This window comes from Columba livia, chromosome 3, assembly GCF_036013475.1.
Source record: "Columba livia isolate bColLiv1 breed racing homer chromosome 3, bColLiv1.pat.W.v2, whole genome shotgun sequence".
Lineage (NCBI taxonomy): Eukaryota > Metazoa > Chordata > Aves > Columbiformes > Columbidae > Columba > Columba livia.
The window spans coordinates 19460915-19488295 of NC_088604.1; the positions used below are offsets into that span (position 1 = coordinate 19460915).

Genomic DNA, 27381 nt, shown 5'->3' on the forward strand with positions numbered 1-27381 from the left:
TCAGCACTAAAACATTTCCCAGTGCAGTTCTTGTACCATGACATGTACATTTGCCTTTGCCATATACAATGCACTGGTCTACAAATATTTAAAAATATTAAGAGTACAAGTGATTGCATGTAGGTTTGAATGCTTTTGACAAGCTTGTCTTATTTTGAAAAAGAAATGTGAATTCAGAAACAGAATGTGCAGAATATGACTTGCAAACAAGGGTGTTTATCTGAATTCATGTAAACTGAAGGTGCTGCTTCCCTTATCCATATGCCAAGAAGCTTCTGCTACCAAAAGATTCTTGAGGATGACAATGCTTTCTGAGATTTTTTTTTAAATTAAAATCCTTCCATCTAACCAACTTTTTTTTAATAATGTACATTTCTAGGGAAGAATATTACTTACTTAACATAACTTGTTATAAGTACTGGCATCTCTACCTGTTTTGGTACTCAACAAATTCCCTAACAATAGCAGCAGATTAATCTTTTGCACAGCTACAACATGACCAGAGGCCAGTTGTGCACAAATTAAGGAGCTGCACATTAGCTAAGCAGTGGCACTTGAACCTCAATGTGTATCTGTTCAGCATTTATAGGGCACTTACAGGAACAACTAATGCTACTGCTCTGATTATGCAGCTACTAGTAAAAGAAAAGGCTTTTGAGGTAAAGACCACACTGACCTTGCCCTGGCTGAAATCCCGGCATCTGCCAATTGACTCAAGCAAAGGAAGAATGAACTACATACGAGACTTGCCACAGTTATTCAGTCCTGCCAAAAAGGTACAGAGGAATCATCTCCAAACTCATCAGAAACTCCATGTATTCAACACTGTAGTTGCAACATTTAATATCATGTTCCCTAAAATCAAGGAACAATGTGAATGCAATCACATGCAAACTAAGCGTAAATGGGCAAACACACGTTTAGAGAGTTGCTTAGAAAACAGAGTAAAAGCAATTATGACCAAAACCAGTAACAAAGCACCTGACAGACCCTGGCACCAAGTGCCAACAGATTTGTTTTACACAAGAGGAGGCACACATGTTGTTGTAGCTGATACAGCAGCTTCCCTGGGAGGATCAAGTTGGTGTCACTTACACAAGGTTGACACATGCCATCCAGAAACTAAGCCCAGTATTTGCAAGACATGGGATGCCCAGCTGGCCTCTTTTCAGATGGGAGGGTTTCCAGTTGACAGTACAACTGACTCAGCAGCTACAGAGAGTGCTCTTCTTCAACAGTGTATTAAGTTTTCGTCATAGCCACAACACTGTGGAAGTAGATGTAGCAGTGGGCACGGTCTGCATAAAAATCAAGGGTCATTTAAAGCACTTCTGGTATATAAACTATTTACCTAACTCCACAAAACTTGTGAAGATAATGCAGTTGCCTCCACATATGATACATAAAGAATTTAAACTTAAATAGTCCAACCTGAATAATTCTGAAGATGTGGCACTCAAGACATGAAGATATTTAGAAACTGGTAGAAATTCTCACATTCCGCGTAAGAAGAATGTCACAAGGACTTCTTTAGACAAATCAGGTTCCTCTTTGTGATTTCCTCAACAAAACAAGCAAAGATTATCTGTGAGTGCTCTGTAAAGAAACATGGCTTGTCCTTTCAGGAACTGCCCTTGAAAATTCAAAAGAAAGATGGTACTGAAAAAAAACTATTATTTTTCCTTGAAGATTTAAGCTTTAGGATTATGTTCAGAATTATTTAAACAGAGTAGACATAAGGAAATAGCTATGTATGTTTTCTAGGGATTTTTGACTAAATTTGAACTATTTAATTATAAATTACTGTTGTATGTTCATGCATTCATGAAGGTTTTATATAACATTTATAAGAAGACAATGACTATAGAGTGTTTGGCACTCCACAATTAAATTAAAGGCAATTCTGACATGAAGGTACTAAACAGCAAAGGAGGAAAACCTCCAATAAAGAAGTTTTTCAGCTACAGCTCATATATAACAGCTCTCGTTACATCCTCTCACCTCAGCTCTGCATCAGCTTTAAAATGCGAGTTCATTACACAGCTAGAGGGAAACTTTGCAAATGCATCTGTGGATGCTGCTGACAGATCCACCACCCTGGAGTCTCCTCAGCACACACAAACAACAGTTCTCTTGCTCTGCAACAAGTTCTCAGTAACTGTTTTCTTTAACATTTCTTCTACATAACTCCACTAACCAGTCACCCATTATAGACCCATTTTCTCATTAAAACCCTTCTGCCAAGAGAGCTCATCGAGAAACATTTTTCTTTTCCTGTGTAATAAGGCATTTTTTGTTGTTTCCTGTGCTAGGTCTCCATTACATTCCTGTCTGATGTTTTTATTTTGATTGGCTGTAATTATCATGCCATCCAACATTGCCAGTTCCTTCAGATACTATTTTTTTTAAAGCTCTTTGGTTTAATTCCCAAACATTAGATGATCTCTTATAAATCCTTCTCTGATGACAACCATAAAATTCTACTTGTATTAAATAATGTCCTTACAAAAACTTCCAGGCTTTCTTGCCTTCCCTTGACTCCAATATAATCAGCAGCCTTTGGTGTACAAGACCCATTTAAAGAAAGAAGTGCTTGTGAAGCCTTTAAAAATTGATGCAAGATTTTTTGGTGACTCCTTTTATGAAGGTGAACAATTTATGAACCCTTCAGTCTCTGCACAGAGCCTTCTTCGGCCAGCCAAGCACTGCCTCATGTAAGCGTCATTGTCCAGCCCTTACAGCATGGAAATGAGCAGGCTGCCCTGAGCATTCAGACCAGATGGAGATCAAATTAACCCTTGATCCATGGTCTCTTGGAGGTCCATAGACTATTTCTAAGGAGTCCACTAAAGATTAATAAACGCATTACTATTATGAGCAAGGTTCAGTATCTGATAAAATCATCAGTACCATTACAGGATAATCTGGAGGGACCCACAAGTAAGCCTGAAAAAAAAAAATCACTCCAGCTGAATCTTACAGTGCTATCTGTAGGATTTCATGTAGTTATTATTTAAGCTTATTCTCCAGTTGGCAAATCATACTAACAGGACCAAAACAAAATAATCACAGAGTAGGCCATGCTTAAGGCCAGACAAAGATGGGCGCAAGGAACCTTTGCACAGCTACAGACACAGCTTCACTCATCTCTCAAAAACCAGCCAGATTTGAAGCGGTTTCTCTTTCCACTGTCTTTTGCCCCCATTCTTCACCCCTAAACCTCCAGATGAGAGCTGTTTAAGCCAACACTGGTAACACTATCAGTGAAATCTATATCTGTGGCCTCTTCCCAAGTCCAAACAAAGCATCCAAACCCTTCTCCTAACAATTCAACCACCTTAAGAGGCAGGAGGTGCCTGTGGTTTAGTCAGAAAACTTAACTTGGGTGCCTAAGCTTTTCTTTCTGTACACACTAGAGGTGGCCAACATTTTGCCTGAAGAGAGTAACTATTCCCCCTACCCAGCCCATTTCTGTCCATTAAGGAAATGCCTCCAAACTCCTTCAGTATCCCCTAAGCACAGTGTCAGCAGGGATGATAATAGAAAACACTGCTATTCCCTTCCAAAACATGGTGGGGAGATGCCTCTCTCTTGCAGACCATCTTCTTATGGGATTGTTCTTGCCAAAAGAATAGACTTCTGTGGACAGGTTAGGCTTTGTCTTTTTTCTTTCTAAAATCAAAGCTGTATCAGCATCAGAAACTGTCTTGGGAGCTGTGGACACAATCTTCAATGTTCAGTGGTCCCACTTCCAAATTACTGTGTTGGCTAGTGATGAGGACACCTTTCCAGCAGATGGGAAATGGAGGTTTGAATCAGTGCAACGAACTGGACACAGAACTCCCGCTTGCCAGGTAAGTCCTCCTGGCCAGTAGACTATTATTTGACAACTGTGTAGCAGCAGCCCATTTTTCAAAGAGAACTGTAAAAAACTGTTTTTTCAGAGCCAGTTTTCAAAGTCTGCATGCCTAAAGGACAACTGGGCACATATATTCAAGGTGAGGTGCCAGCTTCTGGAACTCACGTTCCTGCAGGCACTTGGCACGGATAGCGGTGGATTTACCCACTCCCGCATCCAGCAGAGGGAATCCCGGAGCGTCTCCTCACAAGCATTTTCCAGCCAGCTGCTGTGGCCATCACACACTTTGCTCACTGTGGTGAGGCACTTTCTTCAGCACTTAGCTCTCCTCCATTCACTCCATATAGCATGTAAACATTGTGGATTCTTGGTCTAGAGGCAGGTGTCTAACTTGCAGCATTATGAAATTATTTATTCAATACCATGTTTCATTCAGGTGCTTTATTGTTGGACTAGATAATCTTTAAAGGTCCCTGCTGACCCCAACCATTCTATGATTCAGTGTAGGAAAAAACCAATATAAACTCCTCACCATCTGTCTTATTGCTTTGTTCCGGCCTCTGGGACACCTTCTGGACCTCCTAACCAATCTTCTGATACTGTTTTGAGGAAGCAACATCCAAACAGTCACAGTAGCTAAGGATCCTTGGATCCTAACAAACAAGTGAGAGATTGGTCCAGTGATGAAGAACTCAAGCAGACCACCTTCAGTTCTCTTCTTGTTTAGAAACATCTTACACAACTATAAGGAAATCAACCAGGACTGGTTTTTTTAAGGCACTTAGATGGGTAAGATGAGACCTTGCTGGATTTTCTAAACCACAGCTTTCTAAAGCTTCAGGCTCCTAGCAGGTTGTTTTCCATTTCACCTAAGAGTTTATCTAGCTTTCAAAATCCAGCCATGCTGCCTCGCAGCTTTCAGTTCTCAATATATAAAACGGAGCATTTCTTACACAAAAGTTGGCAGAAGCACTAACAAAGTCTTAAACTTTTAAAAATACTCTCTCCCTTGCACAGGTATTTGTGTAGCTAAAACCATCAAAAGGCTTTAAGCCTTTCACTGACACAAACCCTTCTGAAGGGTCCCGTTCTCAAAGCCCACAAAGAGGACAGTCTATAGCTCACATGCAGGCTAGAAGGAAGTGTTCAAACTTTAAGAAGGTTATCAACCAGGAATCCAAGGGGCTTTTCCTACAGTGCATGCCTTAGGAGCCCAGTCTGTGACCTCTTCCACAGGACCACCTTTCCCAAAATACATCCTAACACCCCTGTCATCAAGGGAAATTAAAATAGTGAGACCCTGACCACAGGGCTTTACGGGAAACATGGTTCAGCTGTGAAGTTCAGCCAGTAGTGAAATGCAATGCAAAGCACAAAATACACTTCCCAGGAGACACCATGAGGATATTTTTGGCTAAACTCTTCTGGTTTTCAGCCAAAATACTTTGACAAAAGAACTAAGCTACCCCAGAAAGCTGACACTTTTCTTTAAAAAGCTACTTTGCCAAAAGCCTTCTTACTTCAAAAGGATTCTGGTTCAAGAGTTTTTGGACAGCCCTAAAGATGACTAAATAGAGCTTTAGAAGGAGTGTAAAATCACTCAAAAGTAATTAGAAAAAACAGCCTTCAATTTAACGTATAATTTATAAATCACACAGTAGATTCTGCTGCTTCCACACTGCAGTTCTCTGCTGACTGTAGGACTACAGCATGTTTAAAATTATATTTTGACTATGAATTTACATTACATATTCTCTTTCCTGTATTAATTAAAACGATAATTTCATTTTAACAGATACATCTAAGAACTTTCTGAAAGACAGTCCAAACTTTTATAAAATAAATACTCAACTTGGAAGCATTACTTCTTGTCTACAACATCTGCATACCTTATTTACACTGCATCCATAGCATAATAAAATTTTAGGGATATGTCTAATGAGCTTCACAGATTAAACAATTCTAATATCATTGTTAGAAGTGAGACCTTTAAAATCAGTGCTTGTTTTATATTCTCTGATCATTGTAATGCCTTAAATGATCATGATCATGTAAAGGATCATGTAACTATGAAATTTAAAAGATCTTGGCTACAGAGAAGGAAATGGCAAGAGCTTCCTGCTAAATTGTAAAAATCTTTCAATACCCAAGGATCAAAGTTGTAGTATTTCCAGTCCAGAGGTTCCTTCTTTTTCACTATGCACCAAGTGAAGCTGGGTATTTCTGTTCTCCGCAGTGATTTGATTTTGCTAGAAAACAATCCCCCTCCTAAATTTCACTGCCTATATTGAGCACATACATATTTATGCACAGAGGTCAGAATGGAAACTCCCTTTATGAACCCTACTTTTCATATCTCACACCTAAAAAGCAGGGATGTGGCTTTCTGGTTACTGAAGTACAGCTTACTCTCATATTCCAGCTCATTTACACCAAGATTTTATATCCTTACATTTCATTAAGTATTCCTGTATACTGCTTCCACCTTGATTTGTTTTTCACTGAGTTTACTTTTAATTACCCAGTGGTGTAATTTTAGTTCTTGGTGGTTCTACTGTCATCTGTTTCTTTTCTGCAATGTCAGTCTTGGTCCCTTGCTTTGCAGCTGCATTAAAAGCTCTTTCTTTTTTTAAGTAGAAAATAGCCAGCTGCTTGGGAATAAAAGCAGAAGGATGGAGAAAAGCACTTAATATTTCCAAAATTAAACTGAGATATTATCTGTTACCAGTAACCACAACCCACTAATGAAATGCAATAAGTTTCTATTGTAGGAAAATTTAGAATTCATATGCTGGTTTGTCCTTCCCTGCTCAAAGGAAAGTGAGCTCTTCCAATGGCATTTGTACATGTTAAATACAAGCCCCACACTAAACAGGAATTCAGTGATCTTACCCACACGGGTGCTTCTCAACAGAAACGTCCAACGTTATCTGACAGAATCAAGCACTTCCCTTACCTTCCTGCTACGTGAGGATTGTCAGTCACATTCTGCCACTTGCAAGGCAGCCCCCTAACACACACCCAGACTTTTTCCTCTATGTGCTTCTAAACAGTGAAAGTACAAAAGTCTCTTACCTTACGGTTGCTGAGAAAATGGGAACTGCAGAACGGTCTGTGCCTGCAGGGACACTGCACAGATGAACCTCATTGCTGCTGTTTACAGAAGTCTGACAGTTTTTAATTTGAGAAGAGGTTGTCTTTTGCTTTTCGACAGTTCAACAAATCAGACAAAACAGTTGCAAGTGTTATCTGTAAACAGCTTCCTGTTTGAAATAGATCAGCTGTCCTGCAGGACAATAATTAGGAAAGAAGTGTGGGAAAGCTGAAGAGGTCCATGATGTAAGCTTTTTATTTTGGGAATGTACTTTTTTGGGAATGCACTCTTACTTTCCCCTCCTCCTCTCTAGCAGAGAACCCCTTTTTAACCATTTACATCTATTCAGCTCTAAGCCCTGCATTCACACTGCCCCAGCACAGCACATTTCTTGCTTTGCTTCAGCAGATATGAAAACACACAAAATGCAGCACTGAATGCGAGCATCTTATGTGGATAATTAACACACTCTCCCATTACTGAAATTCTCTCCATTCTTGCAATGTGCTGTAGCATTCTTGACTTGGTAAGTAAAACATGCAACTATTTCAGAGCTAGCTGAGTCTTAATGCTCCACAAGAACATAAATGTTAAATTATCTGCATGGCAGTCTTCTTCATGAAATTTTGGGGCTTTTGTTTTGTTGTGGTTTTTTGGGTTGGTTGGGTTTTTTCTTTTTGGGGGGGTGTGTTTTTTGTGTTGTTTTTTTTTTTGTTTCTTAAACACCTTCTGATATCACTTTCTGTGTCAACAGGAAGGGAAAAAAAGGAGACAGAAATCCTTCACTGTAGCTTCCAACTGCTTGGACAATTCTGGTTTTCATCTTAAACAGCTAGGCTAGTCTGAGCCCTAGGTAAACCACAGTACTCCACATATATAGGAGCAGGAGAAAATTTGGGCGAGCTGATAGTGGGAAGCGGGATTTTGAGAATACTCCCTCTCTTTGTTACAGCAGTTTATACTTCAGTAGATACTACTGGCTTCACTGAACTTCCAGGGCAGAGTACCACTTGTGACTAAACCAATTAATACCCTCTAATGAATAGCTAGTGTATTTGTAAGGCTGTAGCTCTGATAAGCCTCTTCAACAAAAGAGGCTCGCAAACTATCAGCCCCCACCCCACGCTCACGCCACTGTCCCCCCTCCCAGTTTCTCCAGCGAGGGTTTGAGGGGTCGTGCTGCAGACCAGAGCACCCGATGGGACGGGAGCCTGCAGAACGCCCAGTATGTGTCCTCTTACAGAAGACCAGGATGGGAGCTGTGGCAATAGCAGGAGGTTCCCTTTCCATCTTCCACAGTCCTAAGACCAGAAAAGTATCAGAATACCAAAAAGCTTTCAGACTGAGGGACTAGAGTAAGTTGTACCAAGACCGCATGCATGCGTGTTGACTTTTCTACCAACCTTCTGATCAGCTCTCGAGGGAGGTGTAGGTCCACTACCCTGAGGATTCCAGGCTGCGGTACAAGTTGGTGACATACAGTACTGATGCACCCTTCTCCTGCTCTGCTCACAACATATCGCATCCTCTCTCCCAGTCTTGCCAGCCCTGGGGTGTGCAACCTCCTGCCCCACCACAGCTCCCGCTTCCCCAGCCCCACAGCACCACACACACTGAGCAGCTTTGCTGGAAAAGACAACAGAAACGGGTACTGCAGATACCAGAGCACCGCAGACAGAAGCAGTGGTGCCTCATACTTGGGACTCGCTGTGGGGTACCTTCATAAAGGCAGACTTTTCCCAAACCACCCTGTTCCCATGGTGGGCTGGAACCTAGCCACCCTCCCCCACCGCTGTTAGCTGATGTATTTTAACACACACCAAATGGTCATGAAAAGAACTAATGATCACTTTCAGATTACACCAGTAAAGGACGGACAAAAATGGTAAAACATGAACTGTTTAAGTACCACACACCTCTAAACTGAAAGTTCAGTTTTATGCATGCAAGCCCCAATAGTTCAGTGGGAGCAGAAGGCAATTGCAGGATCAGGCCCTTGCAGCGCTCTGTCGGCAGCAATTTGCCAAGAGAAATGTTTGATGTAAAGAATGCAGTAAAGTGACTGCAGTCCAAGCCTTTGAAGATCATATTACGATGGCAAAGGCAACATCCATTTACATACATATCTACCCTCCCTATAAACACAGGCAAATAACTTCGAGGCCAGAAACAGAATTCAAGGGAGAAATAGAGCCATTTCAGAGAAAGTAGTAAAAAAGGTAGGATTAAACACTGGGGAAACAAAAGTGAAAAATAAACACAAATGACCAGAGTTCAAAAGGAAAGGGCAAACGCTATAAATGCAGTGAATGTGTTTTCTCTAAGAAAGGGGAAAATGAGCAAGAACATGGTTTTCTTTCACCTAAGAGAGAGAAAAGGGCACGCTCCCTTTACAGAAACACATAAGCATCCTTCGCCCACCCAGAAAGCTGAATGGAAGCTGTGTAGCCACATGGGTGTACCATCTAAACTTGGCTGCTGTGGGCTAACTGGGGTATGGGGTGCACAGACTTCACTGGAGCAGCCCAAGTCACCACCAGGTCACAGTAACTGTTGGCTATTAAGTTCAGTTTTTCATTTTGTTAATATGCCTGTATGAAAAAACTATGAGCAGTTTGAGAGCTAATTCACAAGTTTTTCAGCCATGCTTGCTGGATGGAGAGGCAGAACCTTCAGAGACTGGGGTTTAGAGCAAGACACATGAGCTGCATCAGCTCCCTCAGCTTGACCCACAACCCAACACTCACCCAGTCTTTAAGTTCAGGTTAAATACCACATTGACACAACTGTAAGTGGAAGTTGATTGAAACAGTTCAAAAAGCAACCAAAAACCTGCAGAAGAAAAGCAAATTGGTTCTAGAAGGACAAGTACAAGATTTCTAACAGAAAAAATATTTATAAATTTCAGGAGCCTTCAGGCAAATTCTTCTACTCTTTCCACACTCACTTGGGCATTATCTCTCTATCTAGAAGAGGACTGAATATAATACCTGTGCAAAGAAACAATGGCTACTTAAAAATGAAAAGATGACAACACCCTAATGCTCTCCTTCATTTGGCAAAACATCCAATGGTATCAGCAACATTCCCAATTACCTTTCCCCAGGGAATGAAAATTGCCAATACCCGAATTCCTTAATAAATCAGTATGAATTCAATTGCTGGAGCTCAGCTTATCACAGGCCGTCACAAACGCTGTTCCAGTTGTTGAAAATAAGGGCTGCCTCGTTAACCGGGCCTCAGCAAGCCTCCCAAGGCAAACTCCTGAATGAGTTAAGGAGATACAATGATTCCATGACTGCTCCATGAACTGATTTGCACACCAGCATGCTGTGTGCACCTCTCCCCTGCTCCCGTAATGACTTGTCTGCTTCCTTCCAGCTTCACCTAACAGTAGTTGTTAAGCCAAGAGAATAGGAAGCAACTTTACTAAACATCAAGACGCACCTGGGAACAAACAGTCTGTGTCACTGCTGCCGTGAAGACACCCCCAGCAGCTCCACCTCAGCGCAGCCCTGGGGCAGCGACACTCCAGGAGCCACCCTGAGCACCCTCTGGGCAACACGCAAGACGTATCGCGGGAAAGGTCAGTGCACAAACAGCAACACAGGTTTGACTCTGTAGCTGTGTAATCTAGCCTTCATTTCCATCCGTGGTATCGCACTAATATTTTTTTGCATAAAATTTCTGAGCAGCATTCGCCACAGCAGCTGTATGGAAACTGCTTTTTCTGTTACTCCTCACCTTTAAAACTGGGATAATCTCTACAGTGCCTGGCTTTAATTCTATCTTTGCTGCTTCAGGGGCAGATCAAAACTGAGCCAGACATGTCAGCACAATAACAAATACTGAAAAATATTAGCTATTAACCATTTAGCAACACCTAGCAGCAACCGCTCCTTGCCAAGCTTAAGAATGACTTTCCTGAAAAAAAGAAACAGTAACTGGGGGGTAGAGAAGGGGAGGGATACCTGAACTTGCAGACTGTAACAAATCCAACAAACTTTTTCCTCTTGATCACAAGACATAAATAAGATCCCTTACATGTATCTCTCTGTAGGGAACAGAGCACTAGTACAAAGAGATGTTCGTGTCACTTCTTGCTCTCAGCAGAACGCAGGGTTTTCACATGAGCAAAGCCACCTCGTTACAAAGGGGTCAACCACTCGCACTGATCAATGCTGCAGTCAGGAAAGCTCACGCTCCCCCAGCGTAACCACCAGACTTCTTTTTGTGAGACTTCACTACTTTCTGTAATCAATATCTTATTTTTCTGTCATTCTGGTACACCTCTAGAGACCTAGAAAGCACACCCCACAAAGAGGAAAAGCTCTAGCTTCTTGGCATTGCTCTGGCTTTTAGATACGACAGAGATTCAAACTTGGGCCTCCTGCTTAGAAAACAAAGGCATAGGAACAAGATTCCATCAGTCTGTAATGCAGGAGCAGCACGATTTCCTTTTAGCACTGCTCGTGTGAGGATCACTACATTAAAACTTGCCAGATGCTACCACTTACACTTAAGGGGGGCTAATCAGACATGACATTATCATGCATCAAATTATCATACTAATACAATATAGGTCGAGAACTTACCACCCAAAACTTCAAACAAGTTCTGCCACACTAGATTTGTAACATATTTACATACATTCTCAAAGGGCAATCAACAGGGAGCAGCTTTCCTCACAAACAGAAATACACTAAGACATTTGTGAAAGGATTCATATGGAATAAACAACAAAAGCTTTAATATCAGGTGCAAGTCTCAAGAGCACCTAACAGGTGTAAAGCCCTCTTCTCATTTTGGGCTACAACAGGAAAGAATCAGTCTTTTTATACTCCTCAGTATGTGTATGTCCACACTGACCCTGCCCATGTATTACTGCTGCACGGGGCCTTGGTACAGAACGCCCCATTGCTTTTTTTTGCGCAGACCAGCTGATGAACTGAGGAATCACGTATTCACAGTTCAACTGCACCACCACATGAAAGGTACAGGAAAAGTCTAGCATGGTCTCATGTGGAGTCTGTTTGGGTTAAGGTAACATTTGACACCAGTATTCCCACAGCCTCGTAAGCACTTGACCAGATGGCATCAACTGACTTTCCAGATTGCAGGCACTCACTGGATACGCTTGTCAAGGGACAGAGGGAGTTGTCTGACTGTATCACTGACACCAACACACAAGGGAGCCCATGAATAAAGGTAAACTAGGACTGAAGCCTTTTGCAAAGTACACAGCCTGGTATTTTTATGACACAAAATTCCACCTTTATTTGCTGCTTAGTTGACGTAAGAACCATAAATGGCTTTGACAGCCTTATCCTTTCACTCAAAGAATTTGCTCATGAGGCCATCATGGGCCTTTGCATTTCTTATAGTTCAAAGGGCTTGCAACAAGAGCCAAGAAAAATCTATAGCCAGCTGGCAATGCCTGGGAACATTTGCAATCTTCACATGCAGTTTACTAGATTTCTCCTCCCCACTCACCCCCTCCCAGTGCTTCAAAACTAGAAACGCTACTGACATTTTTATTACTATGAAGAGATCAAACCTGAGTTACATTTCACTATGAAAGGGGAAACGCCATCTACTGAAGACTGCTGTCTGAGCATCACCTCTTCTTGCAGATGTTACACAGCCCCAGCAGCCTCACCAACATCTAACAAAAGGTAGTTGACATCTGGTATGTCTCCATATATTCCCCAGACTACCGCTTCCAACTCCCACCAGCAAACCGCTACTTGCACAGGCTACCATCTGTGATTCTTGTAGCAGCAAGATTAGTAACATGTCTGACTTGAGATGTGAATTATTTTAAAGGGGCTAGGGTGGTGGTGTTTCCAACCTGAATAATACCAATTTTAACAATGAAAACTTGAATTCTGAAGTTCTCCTTCTGCTGTAAGATCTTCTGTAATTACTCTCCACAGAAGCAGCCAGGATTCGGGGTTATTATATACCTACAACTCCCCCCATCCAATTTGAAGGGAAGCTGATGAATTAACTTCGGCTGAATCGTCCAAGGCGAACAATAAATAGTCAAGGAATAAATAACAAATGTAGTTATACTCCAGAGACAGAAGTTTGAAAAGGAGAGAGAAAAAGGCCTTCAGGTAAGCCAGCTTCTTTAAAGAAATAACCTGTGTTTTTGTGCAAAGATTCAAGCCTTTTCAGTAAGTAGCAAGAAATGAACTGCTGATTGCAGCAGCGCACATGTGTTTTCCTTGTTCTCTTTGCATGGTCTGCACCAGAAGTTACAGCATACTGCTATCTGTCCTGCCAAACAGAAGTTATGGCATGACTTAAGCTTCACTTTTTCAATGCAAAAGTGACACAGAACTTGTTTTAACCTTTTAGTTCTTCACAAATGAAGAAAATAGGTATCAAATGGGAAGCAAACAAAACCACAGTAAATGGGAAAAGGAAGTAAAGGTATAAAGACCCTCAGTGGCACTTGTTCTCCCACCTACTCTCAGGTAGGAAAATGGAAGTTATTAAGGGCTCCTGGTACCCAGGCTGTTACCTACTTAGCTCTCCACCTAGTAGGCTGTCTCAATAATTAGGTGCCTTTTACTGTATTAAGCACTTAACTCCTAAGTAACAGAATAGCCTGTTCAGTACAGTGAAGTACTAAATACATATAAATTGCTCAGAACATATGCTTACCCAACTCCACACTCTCCTCTGAGTGAGAAAAAAATGTTACTTGCTGAAAGTGTTTCTAAACATAGATACCCAAGTGAACAATGCATTCTTTTCAGGACACTACCATGCAGCCTTGGCTGCTGGGATACAGCTGGCCCTTCCCCATCTCTCCCTGCATCACCAAGCATATATTATGTTAAAACACCGTCTAGAAAGAACGTAAAACATGCCAGCCATCATGGCTTCACCCAGGCATATGTGTCCCTGCCTATTAACCATGAGGAAGGTTACCCCAACACTGATATGAAGATATACATACTGCTAATACATGGAGATAGAAAAATCCGTGATTTCTGAAAGCAAGATTAATGCTTAAAATACTGCAGTTTGTGTCCAGCCAGGTAATCAAGCACTCGGAAGTGAAAATGTCTCCCCATTTCATGCTGATAAAGGTGAGAAACTAAGGGACCTGCTTTCAGGTAAGAACTTGTTTGGTAATTTTACCACTTAAAAGAGCAAGAAAGTTACCTCAAATTCAAATTATACCTCCTCCAAAATATTTCCCCAAAATTCAAACCCCTTTTTCAGATGCCATTGCTCCATGTTTCAGAGGTCATACCATCTGTTATGTAGAGTTCTTCCAGTGTCAGGAACATGCAGGTCTCCAACTGGTATTCTTGCGTGCAAAAGCTGGGAGTTCCACTGCTCTATGGTAATTCTACACATTCTCCCCAAAAAGGTGAGTGTCAACATACTTATTTTTCTATGCCGATTCTTTCTGCAGACTCTGGACTCTTCTCCAGAGCCGTGTTGCAGCAGTGCCAAGAACAACCTAAGAGGGGTACCATTAAAATGCTGGTGACTTAATACTTTGATACACAAATGTCACCCATCCAGACAGTAGAGACGTCCCATGAATCAGTAAATCCCTATCTATGTTTATGGAATTTGAAATTTAAATGAAATTACTCTGTTATATGAACAGTTGTTTATTCAGCCATTTTTTGCACTTTACAGCTGGAATTCTGGAAATTCGAACACCACATCTTTGCCTGTGAGCTTCTTGTAGACACCAGAAAATGTTTCCACCTGTGAAGACAAACAATCTTGTTTATACATGCTGTATAAGGAAGTAAAATCTATGTTAACATATTTCAGATACTACACTATTTCCCACTGCATCTTGACTATAAAGTGAACTCTCAGGCAAATTATTTTCTTCTAGATTAAGGTAGCTGAGTGTTTACAAAGAAGACATGTTTTCTGGAGAATATTTGGAATTTATTTCATAGGAGACCCAGAGAGCTGAGCTGTCCCCACAGAAAAAACCTATGCAAAGAGATTGGGGACTTCAGGCTGTATCAAGCACATCTGTTTAAGCTCAAAACTAAGTGCTTCACTTAAACAAACAAAACCAAAACAAAACCCACAAGCAAACAAAACAAAAAAACCCACAGTAAAACACTCTCTGTTCCCATGAGGGAACCAATATAGCTACTTTACAACCCAGGGATTTTGCGAAATTGAACTAGAGCTTTAGTTCAAAACTGTCTTGCTCATCTTCAGCATCATACTCCAAATACAAATGGAAGCATCTCCCTCGCCACAAGCCGAAAGGCAGCCCATCGCTCCCTCACACAAGCAGCCCCTTAGCTCTGTCAGAATGCCACCGCAGCCCGTGAGAAAGTAAAGCTGTTTCATTTACCTTGTGTTCAACATTGTTCTGTTGTGCTTTGTCCAAATGCACTTTTATGAGCCTGCTGCCGTCCAGTTTTACACGGATTCTCTTGCCCACAATTTCACTTGGGAAGACCAGGTCTTCAAGAATGGCATCGTGCACTGCGGTAAGCGTGCGGCTGAAATACCACGTTTGTATCATTAAAATATGTCCTCTCGCCAAATTTTCCAGTTTGCCAAGGCTTAAACCTTTCACAGCATGCTTTACCTGAAAATTCAGTGGTGTGTTTCTTGACAATACCACGCCTTTTCACAGGTCATGCAAAAATAAAAGCTAAAGTCTACACCGAGTGCAGAAACTTAATGACTGCATGAGGGGAAAAATGTCAGTAGCCAGGTTTCTGACCTTTTAGATCACATGTTACTCTGCATCAACAGCCACAAAACATTCTTTTATTTCTACACATATAAGGAAGATTTTACTTAACTCAGAACCAAGTTATCCCAACTGCAATTTTGACAGCCACGCTCACAGGAATCATTTAAGCGTGCAAGTATCCTTACTTGCACACTTAAACTGAAGAGTATGTTCACAGGAGACCCAGTCTTGAAAACACTGGTTTATCCATCTGCCTGAACACCCATGTGTTACAGGAAAAGTCTACCTGGTAAGTTTAGTTCATGCTTAGAAGACTGATATCAACATTTTTCTTCTTGAACTGTCCAGAAGTTATCATAAATAAGAAAACTTAACCCAGGTTACTTTCAGTACGAATGACCAGTAAGATGTCCAGCTTCCCTGTCTGCATTTTCAAGGCAGTATCACTAGGAACGAAGTCTACAGCCAATGTCTACAGCTGCATTTTAATCTTAGAAAGACTGGGATATGTAAGGGAGACAAACATCAATCACATCTCTATGCTTTGCAATATATACATATCACAGTTTTACAACAATACTAGTCTGGTCTAGCCTCAGGCTGAGGAAGGGACAGTCCTGCACACTCTCCTTCCCTTTCACCCAAAGTGTCAGCCTGTTAATCATATACACCGATGCCAACTTCTCCATCCACTGGGCAATACTAGTTCTTATGTAACACAGAGTCCTGCAAAGGCAGGACTGCAGCTAGATAAGTACTCTGAAACTGCACTTTTAAAATCCATGCCTGAAGAATTCAAAATACAATAAAGACATAACACAGGTATAATACTGGGGCTGGGAGAAGTTAGAGGAACATGCCACATGTCAGAGAGAGGACAAACTTTGAAGACACGGACTACATAATGATATAAAAAGATAGAGAACAGCATAGAAGAGGCATGGACATCCACACAGATACAGCAGTGTTGCACATCTAGCCATAACAAATCTAGATGAGAGCCAAGAGACCATTTAACAGAAATGACTACACTACTGCTGTTAAACCCATACCCAGCAGGACTTCTCATTCCTACAGCCCTCCTCAGCTTCTCTCCCCCTCATTGCACCCTTTCAGTGTGCCAGACCTGCCTTCTGTACACCCTTGTCAGCACAACGTGGTAACAGAGACAGCACGTTGGTATTTCTTAATCCAGTATTGCTGCCTAAAAATTCACTACAGCTGTAGTTGGAAATAGAGATGGAGTTTTAAGAAATGCACCACAGTGCCCAAAGACAACCTTTTTACTTCACCCTTTAGTAGCCACATGGCAGATACTATTTCAAGCAGTAAGAGAAAGGACAAGACCATCCAATCACTTGAATGACTGCTCAAAAACCGAACATTACTTGCCTAAAGTACCAAGTTACAAAAGAAAGCTGACATAATGAATCAACACTATCTACTTACCTCCTGGGACGCTTTTGCTTGTTTTTTGTGCGGCTTTTTCTTGTTGGCTTGGGCAGAATCCTCCTCTGTTAAGAGAAAAATAAAAAAAGGCATTTTTCAGTATCAAAACCAAACCCCTACACATGCAAAACACATTCCTGAAACACTGAAAAGGGAGACTTATGCATGCCCAAAGCCACAACAGCATTAGAATCTGATATTATGTGCAGAAGGTGAAGTCCTGGTAGTAATTTATTTCTCATCTACTGATCCTGTAACCAGTGCACTGAAATAAAACATTTTTAGTTCACACCTCCTGCCCCCACGAATACAACCAGCATAGTTTACTATGTTGTATTCACAAACTGAACACACCTCTTTGGGAACAGAAATTTCAAGGAATTTTACAATTTCTGATACATTGAGCTTACTACTCTGCTTCACACCAGAGACAATCTCAGTCCCACAGACAGCTAGGTAGCAACTGAGACCGAAATACTACTTTGAGTGATGAGATATATTACACAATCCAGATCAAACCTTGGCTTAAATGTTCCAAAAGCAGCATCTACTGGTATTTATACCAGCTTATTTTCTACTTCCTCACCCTCAAGGGCACATGTTTTACAACACTGTTTCAGATACAGTTGTAGCCACCTGCGGTACTTTCTACAAACACACCACAGCTTCTCCATGACTGTACTCATGATGAGGTTATTGTAATACAAACTGGGCCATGTCATATTCAAAATCAACATTTCACCTACGGCAGAACTACCCATATTCCCTTCTAAAATGCATATTACTAAACTGACAGGGAATTCTCAAGCACTTAAGTGAGCCAGAGGCACTTTATGAAAAAAAGAAAAAAAAAAAAAAAAAACACAACAAAAAACTCTTCTTGGCCACATAAGAGCCAGAGCATCCTACCCTGGATCTTTAAAATTACATTACAAAGAATTTTTCTGAAAAAGAGCTTTAGTCTAACAACTGTCCATTCTGCAGACAGATCTCCAGTTTGTCCAGCTCTTGGTACTGCCCAGAGAGCCCTCTATCACCCTTTTCATGGCTTCACTCCTTCCATAAATTTAGAGCTTGAGTACGCTTTTTCTTTCCTCTTCTATTAACTTGAATTTTAAGTGTTTAGACTATGCAAGTGTAAGTAAAGCTTCTATTAATATTTGCTCCCTTTTATTTTCAGGCTTTGCTTCTCAAACTTCTGAAGGATTAAGAGAGTCCATAACAAGAAAGTTATATCCTCCCCCAAAAAGTTTCACACCTCACCAAGTTTACAAAGCCTTGGCTGCTAGCTGAAATCATTCAGCTTACACTCACAGAAAAACATTCATTACATTTCCTACTGGTAAGAAAATACATATTCTATCATGGTTACCTTGAACAGACAAGACAAGAAGGGTAGTAGCACTGGAACAGGTTATCCAGAGAGGCTGTGGAATCTCCACCCTTGGATGTTTTCAAGACTCAGCTAGACAAAACCATGGCTGACCTGATCTAATGTTGGCAACAGTCCCATCTCACACACAAGGCTGAACTAGATGACCTCCAGGGACCCCTTCAAATCAACATTTTTATGATTTTAAGTGTTTTACCTGAGCAATGAACACCACATGCTTCCCACTGAATTTCTTCTCCAGCTCACGAACTAGCCGCACCTGAATCTTCTGAAAAGATTTTAGCTGAGGAACTGGTACGAAGATAATGATGGCTTTTCTGCCACCACCCACTTCAATTTCCTGAAACAGAAGTAGAAGCTAACATTATCTAGGGGTCAAGAAGCAGCATTTGGTTTGATCATGACTCTTCTGAACATAGATATTTGATAGTCTTGCTTATTACTTCGGAGGAAAAAAAAAGAAAGAGGAGAGAGCAGTACCTGTTCTAAATGCATTTAAGAGCAAGCATTAAACAGAAAAACCTCTGTCAGAGCACTTGTTCTGCTGTAAGAGAGTGGCTGGGCAACCAAGCCCACCACTCCTTGCAGGGTCACATCCTCTGAACAGCAAAGCTCATTCTTTCTGCAGGATGGGACTCAGATGCCAGAACCCAAACTATACTGAATGTTTACCATCACATCTGCAGTGATGTGATACACACTGATAGGAAGTTTCACAAATTCCTAATGCAGATTCTAGACAAAGCTTACAGTAATAAATCTCTTATTTTTGAGCTCCTACTTGATGGAAATCATCTTCTGTCCATCACTTGCCAAGGTCTGTATCACTACTCACAACATTTCCCTCCCCTCCAAATGCCAACAGGTTTACATCACACCAACATGGATTACTTTTCCCCGGTTTGTTTCTTCAACAGTTGATCAAAACCAAAGAAGTTTGTACAGGCTTAAAAGGCTCTTATCCTATAAACCTAACTGCAGGGACATCCTCATTCTCCAACAGAACAGAAGGCTAAATTGTTTTTCACCAGCTACGTTCCCACATAAACAAAGACATTTTAAAAACTCCTCACTGAGGACAGTACAGACTGCTTACTTCGGCAGCGAAGCAATTCTTCTGAAGGCTCCTGAACTCATTTATCAAGCTGACTTCTGCATTTCGAGATTCTTTAATTTAACTCTAAGCACTCATGCATCTGCATGTGTGTGCACACTGGTGGGCCTGGGCATGAATTGAAAAGCAACCTACTTAAGTTTTTGTTGACAGCAACCAGCTTCAGAAGTTACATCTAGTCTCCAAGGCTGATAAATTCTAGAACTAATTTTCTTCCTTCTTTTCCACTAATTTTCTCCTTCCTTTTCTTCCTTAACATTTCACTTGCCTTTATTAACTAAAATTAAAATTTATAAACAGGCTAACCTATGCGACCAAGTCTGCTTATTATCTTGATCCACTTCTTTATCTATTACTCGATACTTAAAAAGAGGATTTACAACTGATTTTACCAATAGTATTACAGTTTACATTCCTGACAAAGATTCTCTGCAATGCCTACATTGCCAGTCAATACCCACACACGGACCGTCTCAAGCCCAATTCACAGAGACAAAAAGTAGAACCACCATTTTTAAACACATTTGATTAAAACACTAAACTGCCATTTGAGTTTTTACAATAACTTTTCAGTCCAGTTTATAAAAAAATAACAGGTAGGATTTTGTAATAGTTAACAACAAATACCAGAAGATAAATCACAGCAGCATATAGGAAAACAATCACAGGCCATAACAAACAGCTAAAGACATCATTCAAATAGTATGTTAACATTCACAAAAATTAAACACAGCAAATCAGCGAGAAAGTCTTTGCGGAGAAGGTCTGTCCTACCTTAGCGGCTGTGATGTTCAACTCCCGCAGTTGAGCCTTTAAGTCAGAGTTCATTTCCAGCTCCAGCAGAGCCTAGGGAAGTGAAGTTGCAGAATAATCCATTACATACAGCTCAATTTATAGGAACTCTTGAGATCAAAGTCCGTCCACACTGCCAGAGAATAGCTATATAGTTTTTACTAGAGTCAACAAAGATTTAACTTCCTGTCAGTCACACTGACAGATGCAACAAGTTCAACTGGTGGGAACACACGGCTGACTGCTCCAGTTCCTCAGTAAAATCAGGAAAAAGTACACACTGACACAGCAGCACCCTCGGAGTTGAAGCTCTAGACAAGTGTCACAACACCATCTCCATAATGTGCAGTTACCAAGCAGCAGAAAGAAAAGACACATACCTGGGATATACCAGACTCGAACTCATCTGGTTTCTCGCCATTAGGCTTCACTATCTTTGCGCTAGAGCTGAACATGGCCTTTCTGCAACGCAAAACAGTATTTCAGTTGTCACCAGAAACATGTCTTCTACTACACACACAGCGAGACCCTGCAACCCAGCTACTCGGCCACACGTTTCGAGGTGAAGACAGGGAGAGCCCACGAGCCCCCGCACAACGCTCCGGGAGCTGCCGACCACAGCACGCAAGCACGGCCGCGGGGAACGCGGGGCCCTGCCCAGCGCGGCGCTGCGAGGCACCGGGGAGGCTGCCCGGCCGCTCTCGGAGCCCCACGTGCCGCCGAGCAGGCACTCTGCCCCGGCTCCCGGGGTTCCGCGCCCGGCCCCGGCCCCCTCCTCCCGCCCGGCGGCTGCTGCCCCGCCGCAGCGGCCTCCCTCGGGACACTGCCGGGGGAGGGCGGAGGAGAACCCCGCCGGCTCTCCTCCCCCAGCACCGGGCGCCCCGCCGACCATCGGGCCTCGGGCAGGCGGTAATCGGGGGCATCCCCACGCCGGGCTGCCGCGGGGAGCGCCGCTGGACGCCCGGCCCCGTATTGCGGCGGCACCGGGGGAAAAGGCGCCGCCGCCGCCGAGGCCCGCGCAGGGCCCGGCACCCACCTCTCTCAGCGCCGGCCTGGGAAAAGGGAGAGCTCTCGCGAGCGCGGCTCAGATCGCGGCCCGGGAAAGCACTCGCCCCGCCCACGCAGGTCTGAAGCCAGACCAGGAAGAAGGGCAGAACAGATACCCGCGTGCGCCGCGAGCCGACAGCAACTTCCGCCAGAGAGAAGCCGGACTGGATGCTCAGAGTCCTGGCGTGGCGCCCGCCGATGAGGTCATCACCAGCTGCTGGGCGGGCGGGGAGCGGGCAGAAGCCGTGGTCCAGCACATGCGCAGTGCGGGTGGCAGTGGCTGGTGCGACTTGCTGTCGGGCGCGGGATGTCTTCCCGCCTCTCTCCCTGTCCCAAGGGTTCTCTCCGTGCCACGGTGCGGGAAGGAGAAGGAGCAGAGCCTGTTCCGCTCAGTCGCTCGTGGTTATGCCAAGCCTTCGCCATCACTTGCTTCTCCATGGGCCCGGGCGGCCTGAGGCGGCCCCCGCCGCCGCTCCCCTCGGGCTGGAGTTCTGGACCTCTGGCGTCGGAGCGCTGCAGCCGCGAACAGTCACTGGGATCTCAGCCATGGCAGTGCGGCTCGGTTTGCTCCCGCAAAGGCAGAGCCCGCCGGTTGAGTACGCCTGCCTTTCTGTGGTGCGCCTCACCTGCTGTGCAGAACAGCAGCAGACACTAGCTTTTTCCTTCCGTTTCATCTCCACATTAATTTAGTGGGCCGAGAGTTCACCCGTGATGTTCATGCAGCCTTTTCAAGGTAGAAGAGACCTGCCAGAGCGGTGTCTGGCACAGTCACCCATGACATGAGGCAAGGCATTGTGCCTGAGAGACACAGCCAAAACCACGCCAGGGAGCATTCTGACAACCAGAGAGACTGGCAATCCTGTGCCAGCTCCAAACTGTGCCTCGGCTTTGTTTTGTGTACCTCTATAAACATGAGCTCCCAGTTGCTTCTGCTGACACAACATCGCAGTGATCATAGTTACTAAACTGTCATTAGAGTAGACCACACCTGGAATATTGTGTCCAGTTCTGGGCCCCTCAGTTCAAGAAGGACAGGGAACTGCTGGAGAGGGTCCAGCGTAGGGCAATGAAGATGATAAAGGGAGTGGAGCATCTCCCTTATGAGGAAAAGCTGAGGGAGCTGGGGCTCTTTAGTTTGGAGAAGAGGAGACTAAGGGGGGACCTCATTAATGTTTATAAATATATAAAGGGTGAGTGCCATGAGGATGGAGCCAGGCTCTTCTCGGTGGCAAACAATGATAGGACACGGGGTAATGGGATCAAGCTGGAACACAAGAGGTTCCACTTAAATTTGAGAAGAAACTTCTTCTCAGTGAGGGTGACAGACACTGGAACAGGCTGCTCAGGGGGGTTGTGGAGTCTCCTTCTCTGGAGACATTCAAAACCCGCCTGGACATGTTCCTGTGCGACCTCACCTAGGCGTTCCTGCTCCAGCAGGGGATTGGACTAGATGATCTTTTGAGGTCCCTTCCAATCCCAAACATACTGTGATACTGTGATACTGTGAAATAACACACAAGTCTTCAGCTGTGCTCAGGTGCAAACTCAAGGTATGGGAGTCCTGGGCTCCACTTACTCTCTTATCTCCGGAAGCACTTTATTGTATATTGTGTTATTATATAACAAAGAAGACACTATTGATACTTCAGTTGCATGCTGATTAAAAACAAACAAACAAAACAACCTGTACTCTAGGTACAAAAGAAGTCACTTGCACATTGATTCAGGTGAAAGTGCCTGGCTGTGCATGTGAAGTGGAGCTAAAGCCTTGCCTTGACAAAAGGTCCCCACCTTGATGTTTCCCTGTTGGCTAATTTAGAGAGGTTGCCCGCTCAAGGGGAAGTCTCACGCAGAGGCAGGTGTGCAGCTCTTGGCACTCACTGTCCGGAGAGGTTAGGCACAGGAACACAGTTCAGAGCTCTGGTTCTGTGCTTAGATTCCCTCACTAATCCTAAGAACACCCAATTTAATTTGTAATACCACATTCGCTGTTATTATGTAACAGGGTGTGTAAAGCCTGTTACTTAAAAAAAAAATCCAGTAGTGGAGTAACAGGCTCCTGCTGTAAGCAAAAAACTGACAGGGAAACACCCTTCCCCCAACCTAAACAACTTCAGCATCTGCAGAAGGCAGCCTGTCATGTTTTCTAATTTTTGTGGGCTTCTTGGTAAATTTATGATAGCCAGAAATGCAGATTGTTCAGTTCCTGTTTTTCTCCCAAGTCACTCTTCTTTCCTTGCATGTATTCAACGAATGGGAAAAACTGCCTAGCTCATACTGATGTCCAGGATTAGTATTTATAGAGATCTGAAATTATCTAAACAGTGATGAGGATCTGATTGAACAGTAAAAAAAAGAAAGAAGATAACAAGTAATCATCTCAGCAGTCCGGTAGTCCAAATTCAGTTTATACTATGAAATTGTCTACAAGAGAAAGAAAAGGTGGTGTGCAGATGGATGAAAATTGGAATGTTCAGAGCAGTAATGAAGAAATAAAGATGCAACGTGACTACCTACAGCTTCCCATCCCCATGCTGTTAGTGCTACTGAATAGCCCAGGATGCTACGTAAGAGCAATGAGAGAAGATGGTGTACAGAGAGTTTCCTTTCTAACACCAACTGTTCATTAGGGGAAGGATGCAGAGTATTGAGGTCTGTGTGGGCTTTACCCAGTCAATAATGCGTTGTGTCCAAAGCACCTGACTGGTTTTCAAGAATCATTGTAGAAATGTGGTCTTTAAAAGAAGTTATGTCACTACAAAGTGGTGTAATTAATGAGGTTTTCATGCTGTGCAGACTCAGAAAGGGCAGGGTGAAGAAGTGGAAAGAATAAGTTAGGTGTGTTACGAAAGTATCCCAGCAGCAATAGGACAAGATGTCACGATGCCATGAATAACGTGATTTAATACAAGGAAAGAAACAGAGCGCGAGACTTGCCAGTGTCATAGCTAACTCTAGAATCAGAGGCAAAACCAAGTCTATTACTAGTTCACTTATCTGAAAGAGGATTGTATAACCACAGCAAAGCTTCAGAGCTCATGGGTGAGCTGTTCCTCTAAGTGTCTACTGAAGACTGCGATGATGTGAGGGGATTGTTGCTTTTCAGCTTCACTGACACATTGTTTTACACAGTTCTAAGAAGGAAGATAAAACACCTCCTTTTCCTGTTTTATATTTTTAATCAAGGTAATGAATGCAGTATAACTTACACTTGCAGGGTATGCTAGATAAAGTGACAGCCTAGTGACCCACCTACTTAAAACCCCAGTTTTAAATAGGAAACACTTGATTTGGGTCACATCAAATTTTCCTTTAAAAGCTTATGTATAGAACCACATTATGATTAAGCGTGTTTCTAGCTAAAATATTTATCAAAGAAGATTAAAATGCTTAGCTAATGTGTACATTACATGCATTAGTGTGCGACAAAGTAATCAGCTAACATTTACAGTGAATTTGAGTAAAAATGCCCTACAGACACATCCTTACTTAAGTGATGAGTGTATTTTTTATATACATATACTAAGTCCTATTTCTTTTCTGCAGACTGTCGGTTATAAATACAGCAATGTCTGTCAAGAAGATATGTTAATTAATTAATAAACAAGTTTGGGTTCTAGTGGGAGGAGAAACACAGGACCAGTAAAACACAGTTGAATTTATAGTGCAATGTGTTAAGAGAAGCGCTATCAGGCCATGGCTCAATGACCCCTCTCATTCAGCATGGTGCCAGCAAAACAAGGGGATTTGCTCTCTTTTCCTTGAGCCGCTTACTCCCAGTACCTCAGCTGTGGTTGCACAAGCACTCATGCAAACTTTGGTTTGCCAAAAATTGGCTAGATTTGTATATCTGATCAGAATACTTTACAGTGGCTACACAGCGTTACCATGTATAAACTGTGGCATTAATTACAAGTGCTAAATCATTTGTGAAACCCACTTTAAAGTCCTATCCATGTATGCATTTACATTATTCTGTATTCAGATGGGGAGATCTTTTGTGACTGGACCCTTCAGCTTTCCAAGTGGGGACTAAATGGCTCACTTCTTGGTGAGTCTTCATACTCACTTCACAAAACTGTTGCTTACAGAGCCTGATATGTCCTCTCTGCCCCAGGCTGACTGAAAAACGCCACATATCCACTAGTGCTACAGCAACCAGTGGGCAACTACCATGAAGAAGGCCCAGGTATCGCTTAGCCTAGCTGTGCTAAAATGCCAGCTGTCACATGAGGAAAGGGACCTGTCTGTCCTTCCACTGCAGCACAACAGTAAGGAAAAATCAGCAGCAGAGGTGCAGCGGTAAAGTTGGGGCTCACTGATCACATGCAGCCTCAGTTTCACTAGCTGGGAGAAGAAGCAATGAAGGTAATGTGTGTGATACTCAGTGAACTTCAAAAATATATTTGTTTTTTCCCAATTTGAATCTGGGTTCTGCATGTTGGTCATAGCAGCAGGAAAGTTACTGTTCAGTCTTTGCATGTAAATTGGATGTATGAATCTGCCTGTTCAACCACAGAATTAATGAGCATAACAGAAGGTCTTTTCTTTCCCTATCGGTTACTGCTCATTGCTCCTTTATTATGTCTTGCCCAAAGAAAACTACAAGTAATATAAATGTGTAAACCTGTAAGGAATAAGAAATCTATCTATTACAGAAAACCATAATTAAAAGAAAAATCACAGATGGGAAGCAGTGAAAAGCCCAAGAGCCTCAGTGGAAACCCTTACAGAGATAATTAATGTAAATAATCTTGACCTGAGAAAATTGTATGTAAGCATTCTGTAAGTAAGAATAATGTGAAGTCTCATGCATATGTTGAAAGAAGCAAGAAAAATGTGGTAATTATGATACAACCCTGACCAAATTTTTTCTGTATTCTACCAAGGCCTGTCAAATGCAAGAGCTCTTTGGTTTTGTTTTGTTTTTCTCAGAGAGGTGTCATCTAACTGATAACAGTAATCTTGAACCTGCCACTGCTTTTCCAATGGAAGGCAAAATTAAAGGCAGTTTTTCACATCCTTGACATTTTACTAGGCCACCCTTGTAAATCCGGCTACAATGCTCTATGGCTCTGGCATCTTGAGGTGGGTTTGTGATAATACACCCAGATTAGAGCTACAGGAAAACCCAAGCGGCTGAAAACACAGCAGCCTGCACACAGTGAGTGTTTCTGGGGGCAGTCATACCTGTGCCCTCATCTTCTGTGCTTTGATCTCAGTGGCAGCTCAGCTGAGACACTGAATTCAGCACACACCCAGACCTCCTGGCTTTGGTCTCCACGTACTTTACACTCCTGATATGAGAATCCATGACAGCAGGTTGTGGAGGGCAACAGTGAAGAGTTCTAACCTGTGCGCTCAAGGTGGTTCTTGTTACCTCAGAGGCCATCAGGGTACAGGGCTCAGCTGGAACATGCTGATCTAGAGCCCTCAATTTAAATAGGAGGGTGAGAACCAGTTTAATGACCTTCTCCAGCTCTAGACCTGTGAGTGTACCCAACATGTTGATGCTTGTGCCACATTTCAGCCACAGTCCTTCCTCTGGTGCTCATCAGGAGGAAGGACATGGGGACTATGCAGCAGCTTGTAGGGACAGTCACTTTTAGGCAGTGAACCCTTTGTTTTAACGACTTGTTAGGGTCCCTCAGCTCACCAGAGTTGATTGCAGGACTGCGACCATGATTTGGGCGGGCAGGGGGAGCTTCAGCTGGGGGCACCTGTGGGGTTCCACTTGTTCTGTAATAACTGGGGCTTTCAGAATGAGCCGTTGGTGTAAACTGCTGTGACCTCGCACATCTCGTGCCCTTCCCAAAACAAAAGCTGCTTTTGTTTGGGCTTTTAAAATACAATTGTTATGGGGGCGGAACAAAAGCAAACAAGAAAACCCACCAAAAAAAAAAAAGCCTACACCCTGGGCGCTTCC

At 42.8% G+C, this 27381-nt stretch overlaps 2 protein-coding genes across 10 annotated transcripts in view; both read right to left on the reverse strand.

The window, feature by feature from the left end:
• COLEC11 (collectin subfamily member 11) overlaps window positions 1-14378 on the reverse strand; it is a 47520-nt gene extending 33142 nt beyond the window's left edge. For 2 of the 9 annotated variants that reach the window (XM_065055959.1, XM_065055958.1), the window contains exons 1-4: window positions 6935-14378; window positions 4392-4512; window positions 1432-1561; window positions 677-765 (exon numbers count right to left, since the gene is read on the reverse strand). The gene's annotated coding sequence lies outside the window, so the exon portion shown is untranslated. The other 7 variants (XM_021293496.2, XM_065055962.1, XM_065055961.1 and 4 more) reach the window with 6 other exon arrangements.
• A 199-nt stretch (window positions 14379-14577) lies between these two features.
• Window positions 14578-21611, reverse strand: RPS7 (ribosomal protein S7). The gene is made up of 7 exons (XM_065055966.1): window positions 21445-21611; window positions 20789-20870; window positions 20391-20462; window positions 18699-18842; window positions 17110-17174; window positions 15310-15460; window positions 14578-14693 (listed from the first exon to the last, which is right to left on the reverse strand). The coding sequence occupies exons 2-7, from the start codon at window positions 20861-20863 to the stop codon at window positions 14616-14618; spliced, it is 585 nt and encodes a 194-aa protein (XP_064912038.1). The 5' UTR covers window positions 20864-20870; window positions 21445-21611; the 3' UTR covers window positions 14578-14615.
• Between the last annotated feature and the right edge of the window lie 5770 nt (window positions 21612-27381).